The sequence below is a fragment of the Nerophis lumbriciformis genome, linkage group LG27, assembly GCF_033978685.3.
Source record: "Nerophis lumbriciformis linkage group LG27, RoL_Nlum_v2.1, whole genome shotgun sequence".
Taxonomy (NCBI): Eukaryota; Metazoa; Chordata; class Actinopteri; order Syngnathiformes; family Syngnathidae; genus Nerophis; species Nerophis lumbriciformis.
In genome coordinates this window covers 945,001-964,446 of record NC_084574.2, presented here as the reverse complement: position 1 = coordinate 964,446, position 19,446 = coordinate 945,001, and the positions used below count along the sequence as shown (strand labels likewise).

Genomic DNA, 19,446 nt, shown 5'->3' with positions numbered 1-19,446 from the left:
CGTATTTTTCGGACTATAAGTCGCAGTTTTTTTTCATAGTTTGGCCGGGCTCCAGTGCGACTTATGTTTTTTTCCTTCTTTGTGCATTTTCGGCAGGTGCAACTTATACTCTCAAAAATACGGTACTCTTATTGTACAAGGGGAGAAGTGTTTTCATCAGGCATAAAAGCCAATTGGTAAAGCGTACAAATCCATATTTCCTACAATAAGTAAAATGTCAACAAGTAGTAATTGTGCTGACAAAGATGAAACATCTGAATTTAGAGCAAAAGGTCATTTTATTTAACTTTTTAGAGTTCACTTTTGGCTGGACTCTGACTTGGATTGGGAGGCCCTGAGAGAAGAAAGGCGACGCCTCTTTGCAATCTGTTCCTGGCGCTTCTCTTTGGCTTCCTGATGGTGTGAGAGGGAACAAAGTTCAGTCTAAAGGTTTTCCCACACCACAACTGTGTAAAAATGTCTTTTTGCATCATAGTTGAGGTAACAATCCACTTCATGTGCAGTGCTCACCTTCATCCTCTTGGCCAGCAGCTTGGCGTACTCGGATGCCTCCTCTTTGTTCTTCTGGGTGCGCTGCTTCTTCAGGGCGATGCGGCGACGTTTGTGCTGCAGCACACGAGGGGTCACCAGTCTCTGGATCTTGGGAGCCTTGGATCTTTGCTTCTTGCCTACCAAAGGGCAAAGGATGACACTGAGTACACATGGTGCCCACCACAGTAAGTACATAGCATCATGTCTTCTGTGTCACAATGTATTCCATCAACTTGCCTTCCTTGGTCAAGGGTCTCCTCACCACGTACTGTCTGACATCATCCTCCTTGGCCAGGTTGAAGAGCTTGCGGATCTTACTGGCCCTCTTGGGACCCAGGCGGCGAGGGACGGCGCTGTCGGTGAGGCCGGGAATCTCCTTCTCGCCTAAGGAAAAACAAGGTGAAGTTCTGCACAGTCCAGCAGCAAACATTTGATGTCAATGTGAGAGCACTTCAGTTCAACCATCCACTTTGCTGGCTCTGGTTGCATCTGGACAGCAGCTCCACAATTATTGTTGCACACACTGTCCAATCCTTCGGACTACAGAAGAGTCCAAAGGAACCACTGATGTGCTGACTCAAGGTTCTAGTGACTTCAAAATAGGGCTGGACCATTATGGCTAAAAATATCAATAAGACGATTATTCAGTCATATTAAAACAGGAGTATTTGACATCTAATTCAAAAGAAGAAAATTTGAGGGGGGTGGAATTTATTTTGGCGCCAAGTGCTGCCACGCAAACCCTGAAAGAACATTTTAAAAATTAAAGACTTTTCTGTAATTGGGTGCATTTCTACACTATATTTTACCTTCTATTTATTCTCATCTACCGACCTTTTTTGGCACATGTGCCATGTAATGTCCGAGAATTTGTACTTTTTTTCAATAATTTACTAACATTATCATTGAAAATGTAAAATTGTAAAGTTTCCCATTTAGCAACTCTATCCTGTAGCCACGCCCCCTCAGGTAATATACTTCCTGTGTTGTGACCTGTTTACAATCAGTCAGGTCAAAACTATACCTAGAAATAAAAACTACAACTGGTTTGGAACTAACAAGTGTTTGGATAGTAATTAGCAGCAAAGTGGACAGCCATCAAGGTTGTGGCTCGGAGTGAACGGAGGTGACAACAAGTCAGCTGGTTGCGGTGCTCCCTGTCAGTGCGGCGTTTAGGCAAGCCTCAACAAATTTTGTTTACCGTATTTTCCGCACTATAAGGCGCATCTAAAAACCACAAATTTTCTCAAAAGCTGACAGTGCGCCTTATAATCCGGTGCGCCTTATATATGGGTTAATATTAATATTAATTTTCATAAAGTTTTGGTCTCACAACTACGGTAAACAGCCGCCATCTTTTTTCCCCGTAGAAGAAGCGCGCGGTGCATGCTGGGATATGTGACGTTTCATTTCCATTTGTGTGTTTATGTAAAGACCCCAAAATGGCTCCTATTAAGTGTGTTGTCTGTCTAATTATAAATAATGCAGACGAGGCGTGTTAACTGAGTTCTCAATGTTTACTCACAGCGTGCTCATAACCACATTCTAACTGCCAGCATACAACAACGCTTCTCAGGGCTACCGCGCATGCTCGTCACTATCGTTGCATGCTGGGTAGTGTAGTTGTTATATTTGCTAGCTCATAACATCACATTAAGAGACACGCTTACGCGCTTAATTCAATACTCGCCGTCATTCCGGGTGGATTGACAAAAGACCTCCAGCCGCTAGATATTGGTGTCAACAGGGCATTCGAAGCTAGACTGCTAACTGCGTGGGAACAATGGATGACAGAAGGCGAACACACGTGACGTTCACCAAGACAGGGAGACAGCGCCAGACGACATACGCCAACATCTGCCAGTGGATCGTAAATGCCTGGGCTGATTCAGTCTCATCTGTGGTCCGAGCTTTCAGGAAGGCAGGAATTGTAACTGAACTAATAAACGGCAACGACACTGACTCCATTAATGACGACTTCGACGAGACGGAGCCGGCCATGTTGGATGCCGTATTCGCTCAACTGTTTAATTCGGACACTGAAGAAGAAGAATTCGAGGGATTTGTGAATGAGCTATAACTTTATAAAGTGAGCTTTACATTTTTATTTAGTGTGTTGTGTGACATTAACGTTTGAGCAACGTTGAGTTATTGATATATTGTTATTGCTCTGCACTATTTCACGTGTTACTATATTGTGATTGCACGTTTGATTTACGTAACACGAGTAAATCAGCTGTTTATTCATTTTGGGAGTGAACGGAGTTGTCAGAACGCTGGTTATCTATTAATAAAGTTTGACTGACCTATCTGACTGTTTTGTTGACATAGGTGCGCCTTATAATCCGGTGCGCCTTATATATGAACAAAGTTTTGAAATATGCCATTCATTGAAGGTGCGCCTTATAATCCGATGCGCCTTATAGTGCGGAAAATACGGTACATCAGATTTTTATCGATATTTCATTTAAAAAGAAAAAGAGGAATACTTTGACGCAAACTCCCATCCCTCCAGGACCAGGTGGTGTGTGGGTGGGCTCACAGCTGACTCTTCTCACCCTGGACACAAACTATTCTGCCCTCAGACAGGAGACTACGGTCCATCCAGACCCACACCTCCCGCCACCTGAACACTTTTTACCCCTGGGCCATCAGGCACATGAACAATAACAAGATCTGATAGCTCAGTTACAGCTCATGTTATTACCTATTCTGTGTTTTATGTTGCACCAAGTAAAATTCCTAGTTTGTGAACCCATTCTCAAACAACGGCAATAAAAACTATTCTGATTCTCATAACAAACATTTTAAGAACGTGACTTTGTTTTCGCATACATTTTCCATTCATGAAATTAGTGAAGAATAAACAAAATAATAATAACTGTAGGAGCCTAAATGCTGTTTAAGTTCATTTACATTTTTATGGAAGGTGCTTTATGTTTATGCAGCCAAAATGGGACTATTTACTTTATTTGCATGCTTAGAATTATTACATTTGTCTAAATAGTTTGATGACGTAACTGTTTGATTGCATATATGGCGGAAGGATCTGTGTGGTTGGTTGGTTTTTGGACAGAGTGCATTATGGGTAATGGCAGTCAGGTGCGGGGGAATTGAGCCACACAGTTTTTTGACCTCATTCTTACTTTTTCTCACTCTTACTTTTTCTAACACCTACTGTAACAAACTCTTTTTATTTTGCCATTCATTTGTTCCCACATCGTTATTGTTTTACGTTTTTGAATTATTAAGTAAACGATACAAAACAAAGAGGAGCGTCTGGAGTTTGTTTGTTGTTGCCGCATCAAGCGGAGCAGGAGAAAGAAAGTAGAGGAGCGTCAAGCTAAAGGCTTCATTAGGAATCTACAATAACAATAAATTGAAATAACAGCAATATAATAATCAGTTTTTCATCTTGTTTAGACTTAGACAAACTATTGATCCACAAGGGAAATTGTTCCACACAGTAGCTCAGTTACAGAGGTTGGAAAGGACAATACAGGTACAAGATAGACTAAAAATGTACCGCAGTAGCAATATAAAATATAACATATGTAACATTTACATAATATGTACAGTATATGATATATTATATCAGTTTAACTTTTTACACTAATCTTACCACCATAGAGTGAACGTTTTGCGTCCTATATAAAATGTAATAAAATGCAAAACTCCTTACATGTATTGGTGCAATACAAGTCTAACTATTTGAACCAATATTTTAAAACAAAATAATATTTTTGTAAATATATCAACAAGTGCTTTAGGTACATTATGCGGTGTAAAGTACATTTTATAAAACTTATTTTGTCGCAGTTATTGCTGTTCTGAGCTTGACAAATAAGGAGACAGATGATTTGAGGCTGCTTAAAAGCGAGTTTTCCACAGCAATATTCATGATCCTGACAAGCCAAAATCTAAATGTGAATAATTGTCCAGCCCTAATTGAAAATGTGCGCACGCTCAGATGGTATGGTCCTACAGATTTACCTTTCTTGATAATGACCAAGTTGAGCACGCTAAGGTTGGCGTCGACGATGCAGCCACGGACAGACTTGCGCTTGCGCTCGCCGGTCCTGCGGGGCCGGTAGCAGGAGTGGCCCTTGCTGAGCAGCAGGCGCACGCGGCCTTGAGTCAGCACGCCTTGCTTCATGGGGAAGCCCTGCTTGTCATTGCCTCCGCTGATGCGCACAACGTAACCCTGGGAACAAAAAAAGGTACATTTTAAAAATTATATTAAAAAAAAACTATCAGTAACTACCGTATTTTCCGCACTATAAGGCGCACCTAAAAACCACAAATTTTCTCAAAAGCTAACAGTGCGCCTTATAACCCGGTGCGCTTTATTACGATTCATTTTCATAAAGTTTCGATCTCGCAACTTCGGTAAACAGCCGCCATCTTTTTTCCCGGTAGAACAGGAAGCGCTTCTTCTTCTACGCAAGCAACCGCCAAGGTAAGCACCCGCCCCCATAGAACAGGAAGCGCTACCGCCCGCCCCCGGAAGAAAAAGAAGCGCGCGGATATTTCGTTTCATTTCCTTTGTTTGTCTACATCTGTAAAGACCAGACTACAAAATGGCTCCTACTAAACGACACGCTTATAACGCAGAATTTAAACTTAAGGCAATAAGTCATGCCGAAGAACACGGAAATAGAGCAGCAGCAAGAGAATATAACATAAATGAATCAATGGTGCGTAGGTGGAGGAAGCAAGAAGATGACCTGCGCCAGGTAAAGAAGACAAAACAGAGCTTCCGAGGGAACAAAGCACGATGGCAACAGTTGGAGGACGAACTCCAACAGTGGGTTGTTGAGCAGAGAGCAGCAAGCAGAAGTGTCAGCACCATCACTATTCGAATGAAGGCAACAACGCTAGCAAGCGAACTTCACCTGGATGATTTTAAAGGTGGTGCTTCTTGGTGTTTTCGGTTTATGAAAAGACGCAATCTCTCCATCCGCACACGGACCACTGTTTCACAGCAACTGCCTAACGACTTTAAAGAAAAGCTGGCTACTTTCCGTGCATATTGTAAAAAGAAGATAGCGGAAAAAAAGATCCGGCCAGAGAACATTATCAACATGGACGAGGTTCCACTGACTTTTGATATTCCTGTGAACCGCACTGTTGATACAACGGGAGCACGTACGGTGAATATTCGCACCACTGGGAATGAAAAGTCGTCCTTCACTGTGGTTCTAGCTTGCCATGCTAATGGCCAGAAACTTCCTCCCATGGTGATATTCAAAAGGAAGACCTTGCCAAAAGAGACCTTTCCAGCCGGCGTCATCATAAAAGCTAACTCGAAGGGATGGATGGATGAAGAAAAGATGAGCGAGTGGTTAAGGGAAGTTTACGCGAAGAGGCCGGGTGGCTTTTTTCACGCTGCTCCGTCCATGTTGATATACGACTCTATGCGCGCCCACATCACAGATGGTGTCAAAAAACAAGTGAAGCACACAAATACAACACTCGCCGTCATTCCGGGTGGATTAACCAAAGAACTCCAACCGCTGGATATTGGTGTCAACAGGGCATTCAAATCACGACTGCGAACTGCGTGGGAAAAATGGATGACCGAAGGCGAACACACCTTCACTAAGACGGGCAGACAACGCCGGACGACATACGCCAACATCTGCCAGTGGATTGTAAATGCCTGGGCAGATATTTCTGTCACAACTGTGGTCCGAGCTTTCCGGAAGGCAGGATTCACAGAACTGCTGCACAACAACAGCGACACTGAATCCGATGACTTCGAAGAGACGGAGCCGGCCATTTTGGAACCCACACTTGCGCAACTTTTCAATTCGGACACCGAAGATGAAGAATTCGAAGGATTTACCGGTACGAATGAAGAATAACTTCAGAAAGTGAGCGCTATGTTTATTTTGTGTGTTGTGTGTTGTGACATTAACGTTCGAGCAACATTACCGGTATGTTGCTATTGCTCTACACCATTTTGAATTTTACTATGTTTGTGATTGCACATTTGTACATTTTGGGACAGAGTTGTTAGAACGCTGGTTTTCAATATATTATTAAAGTTTGACTGAACTATCTGACTGTTTTTTTGACATTCACTTTAGCGCAGCGTTTTTTTGACATTCACTTTAGCGCAGCGTAGGCGCGGCTTATAGTCCGGGGCGGCTTATTGGTGGACAAAATTATGAAATATGTAATTCATAGAAGGTGCGGCTAATAATCCGGTGCGCCTTATAGTGCGGAAAATACGGTAAAACAAATCTTTTCAAAGCACACAAATGTTATTGTGTTGCAGACAAAGGACTTGGGAGAGCTCTGCAGTTTCAACCTGCCACGGTTACGGTCAGGTCGCATCTGGTGAGCGCTCTACAGTTACTCTGGCAGCACGCTGTCCCGCCTTCATGACTACAGTTGAGTCAAGAGAATCCACTGGTGTGCCACGTTTACCTGCACTCAACTGCAAAACTTACCTTCCACTCATCTCCTAAGGGGTCAGCGCCCACTTCGGCGGCCATACGCTTCTCATAGAAGGTACGCAGCTTGCGTTCATCATCGACCTCAATCAGCTTTTGGCAGCCAGTAGCCGGGAATGAGATGTTTAGCTGCAAGAAAACAGGAGATGTTGGTCACTGGCGCCTAACTTGCACTGCTAATAACAACTTGACACAGGAGGAGTGCAGTCATCAGAACATTAAACTCTTACTCCTCAAACTTAACTTGATACACAAGTTTATCTACAGTCTGGACAGCTCCACACAAAGAGCTAATCTATACAATGTCCATCTGCGACTCTGTAACTCAAGGAAAGCCACATGACACATTCAACAGCTAAACCAGTGTTTTTCAACCTTTTTTGAGCCAAGGCACATTTTTGCGTTGAAAAAAATGTGGAGGCACACCACCAGCAGAAATCATTAAACAACGAAACTCAATTGACAGTTAAGTCGTCGCTATTGTTGGATATGACTTTAAAGCATAACCAAGCATTCATCACTATAGCTCTTGTTTCAAAGTAGGTGTACTGTCACCACCTGTCACATCACACCCTGACTTATTTGGACTTTTTTGCTGTTTTCCTGTGTGTAGTGTTTTACTTCTTGTCTTGCACTCCTATTTTGGTGGCTTTTTCTCTTTTTTTGGTATTTTCCTGTAGCAGTTTCATGTCTTCCTTTGAGCGTTATTTCCCGCATCTACTTTGTTTTAGCAATCAAAAATACTTCAGTTGCGTTTATCCTTCATTGTAGGGACATTGTTGATTGTCACATCATGTTCGGATGTACATTGTGGACGCCGTCTTTGCTCCACAGTACAGTAAGTCTTTGCTGTCGTCCAGCATTCTGTTTTTGTTTACTTTGTAGCCAGTTCAGTTTTAGTTTCGTTCTGCATAGCCTTCCCTATGCTTCAATGCCTTTTCATAGGGGCACTCACCTTTTGTTTAATTTAGGTTTAAGCATTAGACACCTTTTTACCTGCATGTTGCCTCCCACTGTTTCCGACATCTACAAAGCAATTAGCTACCGGCTTAAACAAGTTGAAAAACGTATTCGCATACCTGCCAACTTTTGAAATCAGAAAAATCTAGTAGCCAGGGTCCAGGGGCCGCAGCCCCGGTAGGTCCAGGACAAAGTCCTGGTGGGGGGTTCAGGGGGGCTTCCGACGCAAAATGATTGATTGCATTCAGACAGGTTAAAATGTTGCTAAAACCATCACTTTTCTATCAGTCACAGTGACTTTTGAAAACAAAAATATTACAGCAAAAATCATATGGGTTGATTGACATGTTTATTCTGTAAGCTAACTTCAATAGTTTGAAATTATTTTGACAGTTAATGCCAGTTATCCTGTCAACCTTTCACAAGACTTCAATTTGTTAATTGAAAGTATAAACACTTTTTACAGTAAACAAATGGTAAAACAGTACTAAACAATTCCATTAAAAAAAAAAATTGGTGTCATTATTAACTTTCTGTCCAAGCTTGTATAATCTACTGCCTTGTTCAATTGTAAAAAATATTCTGTGCCTAAAATTCACATTTCTATCACAATTATCATACTGTAAACATGGTAAGCTAACTTCATTAAAATTAATAGTCCTGTCAATAGCATGGAATTACAATTCAAATGTAGTTTTTTTGTAAGCCTTTCAAAAGAATTCAAAATATGAAAAATGAATGAAAATGAATTTAAGCCATCAGACACTTGAAAAGTGGCACATCACATCTCTAATGTAATCATTTGAACTTTTCAACAGAAATAGCACTGCAAAAATATTAAGGACATACTTCTGTATTTTGGTAGTTATGCTGTCAACATTTAACAAGATTTCTTCAACTTGGACTTGAAAGCACAAATAGTATAAACACTTTTAACAGTACTAAACAATTCCAATAGATAACATTGGTGTCATTACCTTTTTGTGGCTAAAATCCGAAAAACGTTGAAAGTTTACCACTTGTATCGCTAGCAACGGCATTAGACTTGTTTTTTTGTCCCAACGTGGTCTTTTACATCGCTAATTCCTCCGTGTCCGATCGAAAAATCTTGTCTGCACAAGGTGCAATTCGCGTAGTTTTCACCCTTTTTGGAACGGATAATTATTCCCGGATAGGCTTTTGAATATTCTTTACAGAATGACTGCAGTTTTCTTTTCGGTTTAAGACTCGTTTGCGATTTTTCTCCGGCTGATTCCATGATCGTTCGCTCGTTTGGAAACAATGACAACTGGTGCCTCGTGCTTGGCAGCGGTGCTATAAATAGCCTCGCGCATGGCATTCGGAATGGCTCGATAGGAAGTTACGGGAAGCAGTGTCGATTGTGATTGTTGTTACGCGATTTCGTGAATAAAACTTAAAAAAAAATAAAAATGTTTAATTAATGAAAAACCTTATTTTTTATCACTGCAACCGTAACCCGGAATAGGTTGATGAAAACCGTACTAATTACGGGAAAACCGGAGTAGTTGGCAGGTATGCGACTTAAACAAGTGTGAAAAACTTATTTGGGTGTTACCATTTAGTGGTCAATTGTACGGAATATGTACTGTGAAATCTACTAATAAAAGTTTCAGTCAATCAAGGATGCTACCTACTGATATGGAAGATTATTACACGGTTACTCTGACGACCTCTAGACAGCACCGACACTCAACACATCATTTGCAGACTATAATTATTGGTTTGCAAAAAAACATTTTTTTTTACCCAAATAGGTGAAGTGAGATAATCTACACTAGTGTGCCGCGACACAGTGGTTGAAAAACACTGAGCTAAGCTAATGGTAAGCTAAGCCGAAATGGTTGTGACACTGCAACTCCGGTGTTAATTATCTCGAGGCACACTCTCTCGTTCTATATGTGTATATACACATCACACCTCAAGAACGATGCACAATAATTTAAAAAAAACAGTGATTAGTACAACGGCGGTGTCAGCTTGATGCACATTTCTTTACGTCGGCGGCCATGTTTCCATACTCGGTAGCATACAAGTCGGCGCGAGCTTGACTAAAATCTAAACTCATCCTCAGCGATAACGCAAATAATCCACAAGTATCATACAGCACGTTTACGTTTACATCTAACAATTTACACTAAGCATAGTATTTCCATGTAAAGAGTTCCCTACACAAAGATACGCATTAGCAAACCTATTACCTTCATTTTGCCAAACCGCCTCAACGACGGTCCGCCACGGGAAAGAGACCGGATATCCGCCCAGTGCTCTCACATAGGCCTGGCGCATTATCGCGATAACTGACGAAACATGAACAAAATTGGTTATTGGCTATTTTAACAAACAATTTTACAAGATATAAACATTTTACCGCACGCAACACCATGGAAAAGATTAATTACGTTATTATTATTATTTGTTTTAATATATTCAATTCGATTATTAAATAAAATTACATTGATAACGTTTACCGTGAACTCATTAAACGAAAGTAAAAAAGATTTTCAATAATGTGCCTTTGAAATCATAAAATTAATCAAATTAAATTATTAGCGTCAGGGCCGGCCCTTGGCATAGGCCGTATAGGCAAATGCTAAGGGCGCCGTCCATCAGGGGGCGCCACGCCAGTGCCACAAATGGAGGGAGAAAAAAAAAAAAAAAAGTTGGTACTATTATTTCTAAATACAAAAAATAATCCCACGTTAATTAAAATGCAAAGTAAAGCCTATTTAATAGAAATATTATTATTTGTTACACCCCCCCCTCCCTCCCCCCGCACGGTGCGCCCCCTCCCTTCCCGTATCATGACTCTTTTTGGACGTCACCACATCAAAAAAATCAACACAAGATGTCAAAACGGCCAAAACTGTCAGGTGCCCAGGGAAGAAAAAAGAGAAAAGAAGAGGAGGAGAAACGAGAAAAGACAGAGGTAGCAGGTAGGTAACGTTAGCCTACATGAAATTATTTGTCTGTTACAGAATGTGATAGTAACCTGGCTTTTTAGCATTAAGCTAATATTAGCTTAATGCTAAAAAGCAAATGTTACATGATTCGGCAATTGCTAATCAATAAATAGCTACCGTATTTTCCGCACTATAAGGCGCACCTAAAAACCACAAACTTTCTCAAAAGCTGACAGTGCGCCTTATAACCCGGTGCGCTTTATATATGGATAAATATTAAGATTCATTTTCATAAAGTTTAGGTCTCGCAACTACGGTAAACAGCCGCCATCTTTTTTCCCCGTAGAAGAAGCGCGCGGTGCATGCTGGGATATGTGACGTTTCATTTCCATTTGTGTGTTTATGTAAAGACCCCAAAATGGCTCCTATTAAGTGTGTTGTCTGTCTAATTATAAATAATGCAGACGAGGCGTGTTAACTGAGTTCTCAACGTTTTCTCACAGCGTGCTCATAACCACATTCTAACTCCCAGCATACAACAACGCTTCTCAGGGCTACCGCGCATGCTCGTAACTATCGTTGCATGCTGGGTAGTGTAGTTGTTATATTTGCTAGCTCATAACAGCACATTGAGAGACACGCTTACGCGCTTAATTCAATACTCGCCGTCATTCCGGGTGGATTGACAAAAGACCTCCAGCCGCTAGATATTGGTGTCAACAGGGCATTCGAAGCTAGACTGCTAACTGCGTGGGAACTTCTCAGGGCTACCGCGCATGCTTGTAACTATCGTTGCATGCTGGGTAGTGTAGTTGTTATATTTGCTAGCTCATAACAGCACATTGAGAGACACGCTTACGCGCTTAATTCAATACTCGCCGTCATTCCGGGTGGATTGACAAAAGACCTCCAGCCGCTAGATATTGGTGTCAACAGGGCATTCGAAGCTAGACTGCTAACTGCGTGGGAACAATGGAAGACAGAAGGCGAACACACCTTCACTAAGACGAGGAGGCAGCGCCAGACGACGCCAACATCTGCCAGTGGATCGTAAATTTGCCCAACTTTTCACTTCGGACACCGAAGACGAAGGATTTACGAATGAAGAATAACTTCAGAAAGTGAGCGCTATGTTTATTTTGTGTGTTGTGACATTAACGTTCGAGCAACATTATGTTGCTATTGCTCTGCACTATTTTGAATTTTACTATGTTTGTGATTGCACATTTGCGTACATTTTGGGAGTGAACAGAGTTGTTAGAACGCTGGTTTTTAATATATTATTAAAGTTTGACTGACCTATCTGACTGTTTTTTTGACATTCCCTTTAGCGCAGCGTAGGCGCGGCTTATAGTCCGGGGCGGCTTATTGGTGGACAAAGTTATGAAATATGTAATTCATTGAAGGTGCGGCTAATAATCCGGTGCGCCTTATAGTGCGGAAAATACGGTAGTTCTGTTTTAACGTCGGGTTAATATTGTGGAGGGGGCTAAATTGTTATGGAAAATAATAATGTAACGTTAGGTAATTACAGTACTCCCACCTTACATTCCTCAGGGACATTTGTATTAGATCTTTTAAGCAGGTGTTTTTATTTACATTGTTATTGCCTTCTGGTTAGCTAATGTTTGCCCTGCAGGTAATAGTCACTTTTCCACCCCTTTATATATTAGGTATAGTTGTAAGTAAAAAAAAAAGGTCAAAGACAAAGCTATTCGGTTTCTTGTGAGTATATACACTTCACTGCCGATGTGGGGGGGCGCCACCTAAAATCTTGCCTAGGGCGCCAGATTGGTTAGGGCCGGGCCTGCTTGCACCCATTTTTGTACGACTAAGCTCAAACTTGTCAATGAGTCGTTATAAAACTAATATCAAAATGTAACATCAACAAAGTCATATCACTTGATTTCTCTATGCATGTTTTTATCATGAAATACTCTCCAGCTCACCAAAAGACAATTTACGTTAGTTAACTGTAATTTAACGCAAGGCGAAAAGAGGGACGGTAACTGTCTTGTCAACGTCTAGACAAGCTCTGATCGTGGGTTAAAAGATAAAACGCTAATCAGGCCCGGCCCTAACCAATCTGGCGCCCTAGGCAAGATTTTAGGTGGCGCCCCCCCACATCGGCAGTGAAGTGTATATACTCACAAGAAACCGAATAGCTTTGTCTTTGACCTTTTTTTTTTTACTTACAACTATACCTAATATATAAAGGGGTGGAAAAGTGACTATTACCTGCAGGGCAAACATTAGCTAACCAGAAGGCAATAACAATGTAAACAAAAAACACCTGCTTAATAGATCTAATACAAATGTCCCTGAGGAATGTAAGGTGGGAGTACTGTAATTACCTAACGTTACATTATTATTTTCCATAACAATTTAGCCCCCTCCACAATATTAACCCGACGTTAAAACAGAACTAGCTATTTATTGATTAGCAATTGCCGAATCATGTAACATTTGCTTTTTAGCATTAAGCTAATATTAGCTTAATGCTAAAAAGCCAGGTTACTATCACATTCTGTAACAGACAAATAATTTCATGTAGGCTAACGTTACCTACCTGCTACCGCTGTCTTTTCTCGTTTCTCCTCCTCTTCTTTTCTCTTTTTTCTTCCCTGGGTATCTGACAGTTTTGGCCGTTTTGACATCTTGTGTTGATTTTTTTGATGTGGTGACGTCCAAAAAGAGTCATGATACGGGAAGGGAGAGGGCGCACCGTGCGGGGGGAGGGAGGGAGGGGGGGGTGTAACAAATAATAATATTTCTATTAAATAGGCTTTACTTTGCATTTTAATTAACGTGGGATTATTTTTTGTATTTAGAAATAATACTACCAACTTTTTTTTTCTTCTTTTTTCTCCTCCAACATTTGTGGCACTGGCGTGGCGCCCTCTGATGGACGGCGCCCTTAGCATTTGCCTATACGGCCTATGCCACGGGCCGGCCCTGTTTACATCTAACAATTTACACTAAGCATAGTATTTCCATGTAAAGAGTTCCCTACACAAAGATACGCTTTAGCAAACTTATTACCTTCATTTTGCCAAACCGCCTCAACGACGGTCCGCCACGGGAAAGAGACCGGATATCCGCCCAGTGCTCTCACATAGGCCTGGCGCATTATCGCGATAACTGACGAAACATGAACAAAATTGGTTATTGGCTATTTTAACAAACAATTTTACAAGATATAAACATTTTAACGCACGCGACACCATGAAAAAGATGCATTACGTTATTATTATTATTTTTTTTAATATATTCAATTCGATTATTAAATAAAATGACATTGATAACGTTTACCGTGGAAACAAACTTACGAAACGAAAGTTAAAAATTTTTTTTCAATAATGTGCCTTTGAAAACATAAAATTAATCAAATTAAATTATTAGCGTTTTTAGCTTTTAACCCACGATCAGAGCTTGTCTAGACGTTGACAAGACAGTTACCGTCCCTCTTTTCGTCTTGCGTTAAATTACAGTTAACTAACGTAAATCGTCTTTTGGTGAGCTGGAGAGTATTTCAAGATAAAAACATACATAGAGAAATTAAGTGATATGACTTTGTTGATGTTACATTTTGATATTAGTTTTATAACGACTCATTGACAAGTTTGAGCTTAGTCGTACAAAAATGGGTGCAAGCGAAACCGGATGTGCGTGGAAGGGAAGTGACTGACCGAGTGTATGCGCTCTTTGGCTGCAGCCTCAGCGATAACGCAAATAATCCATCAGTATCATACAGCACGTTTATGTTTACAACCAACAATTTACACTAAGCATAGTATTTCCATGTAAAGAGTTCCCTACACAAAGATACGCTTTAGCAAACTTATTACCTTCATTTTGCCAAACCGCCACGGGAAAGAGACCGGATATCCGCCCAGTGCTCTCACATAGGCCTGGCGCATTATCGTGATAACTGACGAAACATCAACAAAATTGGTTATTGGCTATTTTAACAAACAATTTTACAAGATATAAACATTTTAACGCACGCGACACCATGAAAAAGACGCATTACGTTATTATTATTATTTTTTTTAATATATTCAATTCGATTATTAAATAAAATGACATTGATAACGTTTACCGTGGAAACAAACTCATAAAAAAAAAAAAAAATTTCAATAATGTGCCTTTGAAAACATAAAATTAATCAAATTAAATTATTAGCGTTTTTAGCTTTTTACCCACGATCAGAGCTTGTCTAGACGTTGACAAGACAGTTACCGTCCCTCTTCTCGCCTTGCGTTAAATTAGTTAACTAACGTAAATCGTCTTTTGGTGAGCTGGAGAGTATTTCATATTAAAAACATACATAGGGAAATTAAGTGATATGACTTTGTTGATGTTACATTTTGATATTAGTTTTATAACGACTCATTGACAAGTTTGAGTTTAGTCGTACAAAAATGGGTGCAAGCGAAACCGGATGTGCGTGGAAGGGAAGTGACTGACCGAGTGTATGCGCTCTTTGGCTGCAGCCTCAGCGATAACGCAAATAATCCATCAGTATCAGACAGCACGTTTATGTTTACAACCAACAATTTACACTAAGCATAGTATTTCCATGTAAAGAGTTCCCTGCACAAAGATACGCTTTAGCAAACCTATTACCTTCATTTTGCCAAACCGCCTCAACGACGGTCCGCCACGGGAAAGAGACCGGATATCCGCCCAGTGCTCTCACATAGGCCTGGCGCATTATCGCGATAACTGACGAAACATGAACAAAATTGGTTATTGGCTATTTTAACAAACAATTTTACCAGATATAAACATTTTAACGCACGCAACACCATGAAAAAGATGCATTACGTTATTATTATTATTATTTTTAATATATTCAATTCGATTATTAAATAAAATGACATTGATAACGTTTACCGTGAAAACAAACTCATAAAAAAAAAAGATTTTCAATAATGTGCCTTTGAAAACATAAAATTAATCAAATTAAATTATTAGCGTTTTTATCTTTTTACCCACAATCAGAGCTTGTCTAGACGTTGACAAGACAGTTACCGCCCCTCTTCTCGCCTTGCGTTAAATTACAGTTAACTAACGTAAATCGTCTTTTGGTGAGCTGGAGAGTATTTCATATTAAAAACATACATAGGGAAATTAAGTGATATGACTTTGTTGATGTTACATTTTGATATTAGTTTTATAACGACTCACTGACAAGCTTGAGCTTAGTCGTACAAAAATGGGTGAAGCGAAACCGGATGTGCGTGGAAGGGAAGTGACTGACCGTAGCCTCAGCGATAACGCAAATAATCCATCAGTATCATACAGCACGTTTATGTTTACAACCAACAATTTACACTAAGCATAGTATTTCCATGTAAAGATTTCCCTACACAAAGATACGCTTTAGCAAACTTATTACCTTCATTTTGCCAAACCGCCACGGGAAAGAGACCGGATATCCGCCCAGTGCTCTCACATAGACCTGGCGCATTATCGCGATAACTGACGAAACATGAACAAAATTGGTTATTGGCTATTTTGACAAACAATTTTACATGATATAAACATTTTAACGCACGCAACACCATGAAAAATATTCAATACGTTATTATTATTATTATTTTTAATATATTCAATTCGATTATTAAATAAAATGACATTGATAACGTTTACCGTGGAAACAAACTAATGAAACGAAAGTTTAAAAAAAGATTTTCAATAATGTGCCTTTGAAAACATAAAATTAATCAAATTAAATTATCAGCGTTTTTATCTTTTAACCCACGATCAGAGCTTGTCTAGACGTTGACAAGACAGTTACCGTCCCTCTTCTCGCCTTGCGTTAAATTACAGTTAACTAACGTAAATCGTCTTTTGGTGAGCTGGAGAGTATTTCATGATAAAAACATACATAGAGAAATTAAGTGATATGACTTTGTTGATGTTACATTTTGATATTAGTTTTATAACGACTCATTGACAAGTTTGAGCTTAGTCGTACAAAAATGGCTGCAAGCGAAACCGGATGTGCGTGGAAGGGAAGTGACTGACCGAGTGTATGCGCTCTTTGGCTGCAGCCTCAGCGATAACGCAAATAATCCATCAGTATCATACAGCACGTTTATGTTTACAACCAACAATTTACACTAAGCATAGTATTTCCATGTAAAGAGTTCCCTACACAAAGATACGCTTTAGCAAACCCATTACCTTCATTTTGCCAAACCGCCTCAACGACGGTCCGCCACGGGAAAGAGACCGGATATCCGCCCAGTGCTCTCACATAGGCCTGGCGCATTATCGCGATAACTGACGAACCAAGGCAACAAAATTGGTTATTGGCTATTTTAACAAACAATTGTACAAGATATAAACATTTAACGCACGCAACACCATGAAAAAGATGCATTACGTTATTATTATTATTATTATTATTTTTAAATATATTCAATTCGATTATTAAATAAAAGGACATTGATAACGTTTACCGTGGAAACAAACTTACGAAACGAAAGTTAAAAAAAAGATTTTCAATAATGTGCCTTTGAAAACATAAAATTAATCAAATTAAATTATTAGCGTTTTGAGCTTTTTACCCACGATCAGAGCTTGTCTAGACGTTGTCAAGACAGTTACCGTCCCTCTTTTCGCCTTGCGTTAAATTACAGTTAACTAACGTAAATCGTCTTTTGGTGAGCTGGATAGTATTTCATGATTAAAAACATACATAGGGAAATTAAGTGATATGACTTTGTTAATGTTGCATTTTGATATTAGTTTTATAACGACTCATTGACAAGATTGAGATTAGCAGTAGAAAAATGGGTGAAGCGAAACCGGATGTGCGTGTAAGGGAAGTGACTGACCCAGTGTGTGCGCTCTTTGGCTGCAGCCTGAGCAAGTGTCAACGGGTGACGTCAATAGTCGCAGCCAGCAGGAGGTTTTGCTTGGAAAGAAGGCGAAGTAGCTCTTCGGCATCAATAATAGTGTCTTCCACCTCGGCTTCTTCTTTGTCAATTCACCCAGCGAACAAAGAGTCCAGAACCACGGCGTCGTCGGGCATGTTAGCGTGGCGTCCAAACGGAAGCGTCCTGTGCCCACGTCGCGACTAGTCCAGACATGAGTAACGTTAATCTGATGTTTTGGGATCACTTGCAGGCTGGCAGCTCGGACGTGGACTGGTGTGAAGGCAACTACCTCATCTACCCGGGCATCGCGGAGTTCTACAACACGGTGAGTTACATGTCGGCTCTATTCACATTTCTGACTCTTTCTAACAAACTGTTGCCACTGACTTGATGTTTAGTGTTTGGAGCTCCAGCATCAAGTCCTCCAAACATTTCTTTTCTTCCCTCATGGGTTGTTTCCCTTGTTTTGTCATTGCAGATCAGCAACATTTTGTTTTTTGTTTTGCCGCCCATATTAATGTGCTTGTTCCGCCAATATGCAACACATTTCAACAGCGGGATTTACCTCATTTGGACCCTGCTGGTGGTGGTCGGTAAGTTGGCTTGACTCATGTGACTTGTTTTTTAATGTGTGGTCACCAGTGTTGGGTTAGTTACTGAAAACCAGTTACTAGTTACAGTCAGAGGTGGGTAGAGTAGCCAGAAATTGTACTCAAGTAAGAGTACTGTTACTTTAGAGATTTATTACCAGAGGTGGGTAGTAACCAGAGGTGTGGACTCGAGTCACATGACTTGGACTCGAGTCAGACTCGAGTCATGAATTTGATGACTTTAGACTCGACTTGACAAAATGTAAAAAGACTTGCAACTCAACTTAGACTTTAACATCAATGACTTGTGACTTCACTTGGACTTGAGCCTTTTGAATTGACATGACTTGACATGACTTGCTGCTTTCCCCAAAACCCAAAGATGAAAAAGTTATTCGGGAGCGCTCCGTATTTGTCATTGTGTACTTGTCTATCAGCGTTGCGTGTGTCAGCTGGTGTGCTCTCAGTACAACAGCCAATCAAATTACATCTACTTTGTTTTCATCACACAGCATTCATCCAATCAAATTGCAGGACAACCAACGAAGAAGACATGTCCAAACCACACGCCAGTGAACAAAAAATGATACCTAAAATAATTTTGTTTGGGTATAAAAATTACGAGGTGGTCAACACAAAACGGTTTGCATTATGCAACACATGCGGTTCCAAAATGACTGATGGAGAGGCAACAACTTCCAACTTCGTCCGGCATTTGAAGTTGCACAAAGAAGGGTAAGTTTTGAATGTAAGATAACGTTTATTGGCTAAGTAACGTGACTTTTATTTGCTGTGTAGTTAAATCAGTGAGGCTGTAAACTCACTGCTAACGTTATTGCAAACACGGGAATCTGTTGCAGTTCACTACCTTATTCATACTTTTTGTTCAGTGATTTTTTTTAAGCAGGGTTACGTTAGTCAATATATCACACGTAACGTTAGATGGCGGTCAGCAGCACCGCGTATTTTAGCCACCTAAAAAAAGACAAAAATAGTCAAATAAAGGTCAGTTAAAATGTATACTATATTATGAATATGTGTACCGTTTTAGCTAGCTTTCTGACATACTGTTGGTTGTTTACCTCAGTGG

The 19,446-nt window shown here is 40.2% G+C and overlaps 2 protein-coding genes across 2 annotated transcripts in view; one reads left to right on the top strand and one right to left on the bottom strand.

The window, feature by feature from the left end:
• Nucleotides 1-259: 259 nt before the first annotated feature.
• rps6 (ribosomal protein S6) lies at nt 260-10,270 on the bottom strand. The gene is made up of 6 exons (XM_061923099.2): nt 10,172-10,270; nt 6,990-7,121; nt 4,525-4,735; nt 769-915; nt 511-668; nt 260-393 (listed from the first exon to the last, which is right to left on the bottom strand). Exons 1-6 carry the CDS (start codon nt 10,175-10,177, stop codon nt 298-300), a joined length of 750 nt encoding a protein of 249 aa, XP_061779083.1. The 5' UTR covers nt 10,178-10,270; the 3' UTR covers nt 260-297.
• Nucleotides 10,271-17,760: 7,490 nt separating this feature from the next.
• Nucleotides 17,761-19,446, top strand: part of acer2 (alkaline ceramidase 2) — a 54,122-nt gene continuing 52,436 nt past the window's right edge. The window contains exons 1-2 of the mRNA XM_061923098.2: nt 17,761-18,091; nt 18,245-18,359. Of these exons, the coding sequence (XP_061779082.1) occupies nt 17,978-18,091; nt 18,245-18,359 (229 nt within the window). The 5' untranslated portion in view covers nt 17,761-17,977. The remainder of the gene's footprint in view (nt 18,092-18,244; nt 18,360-19,446) is intronic.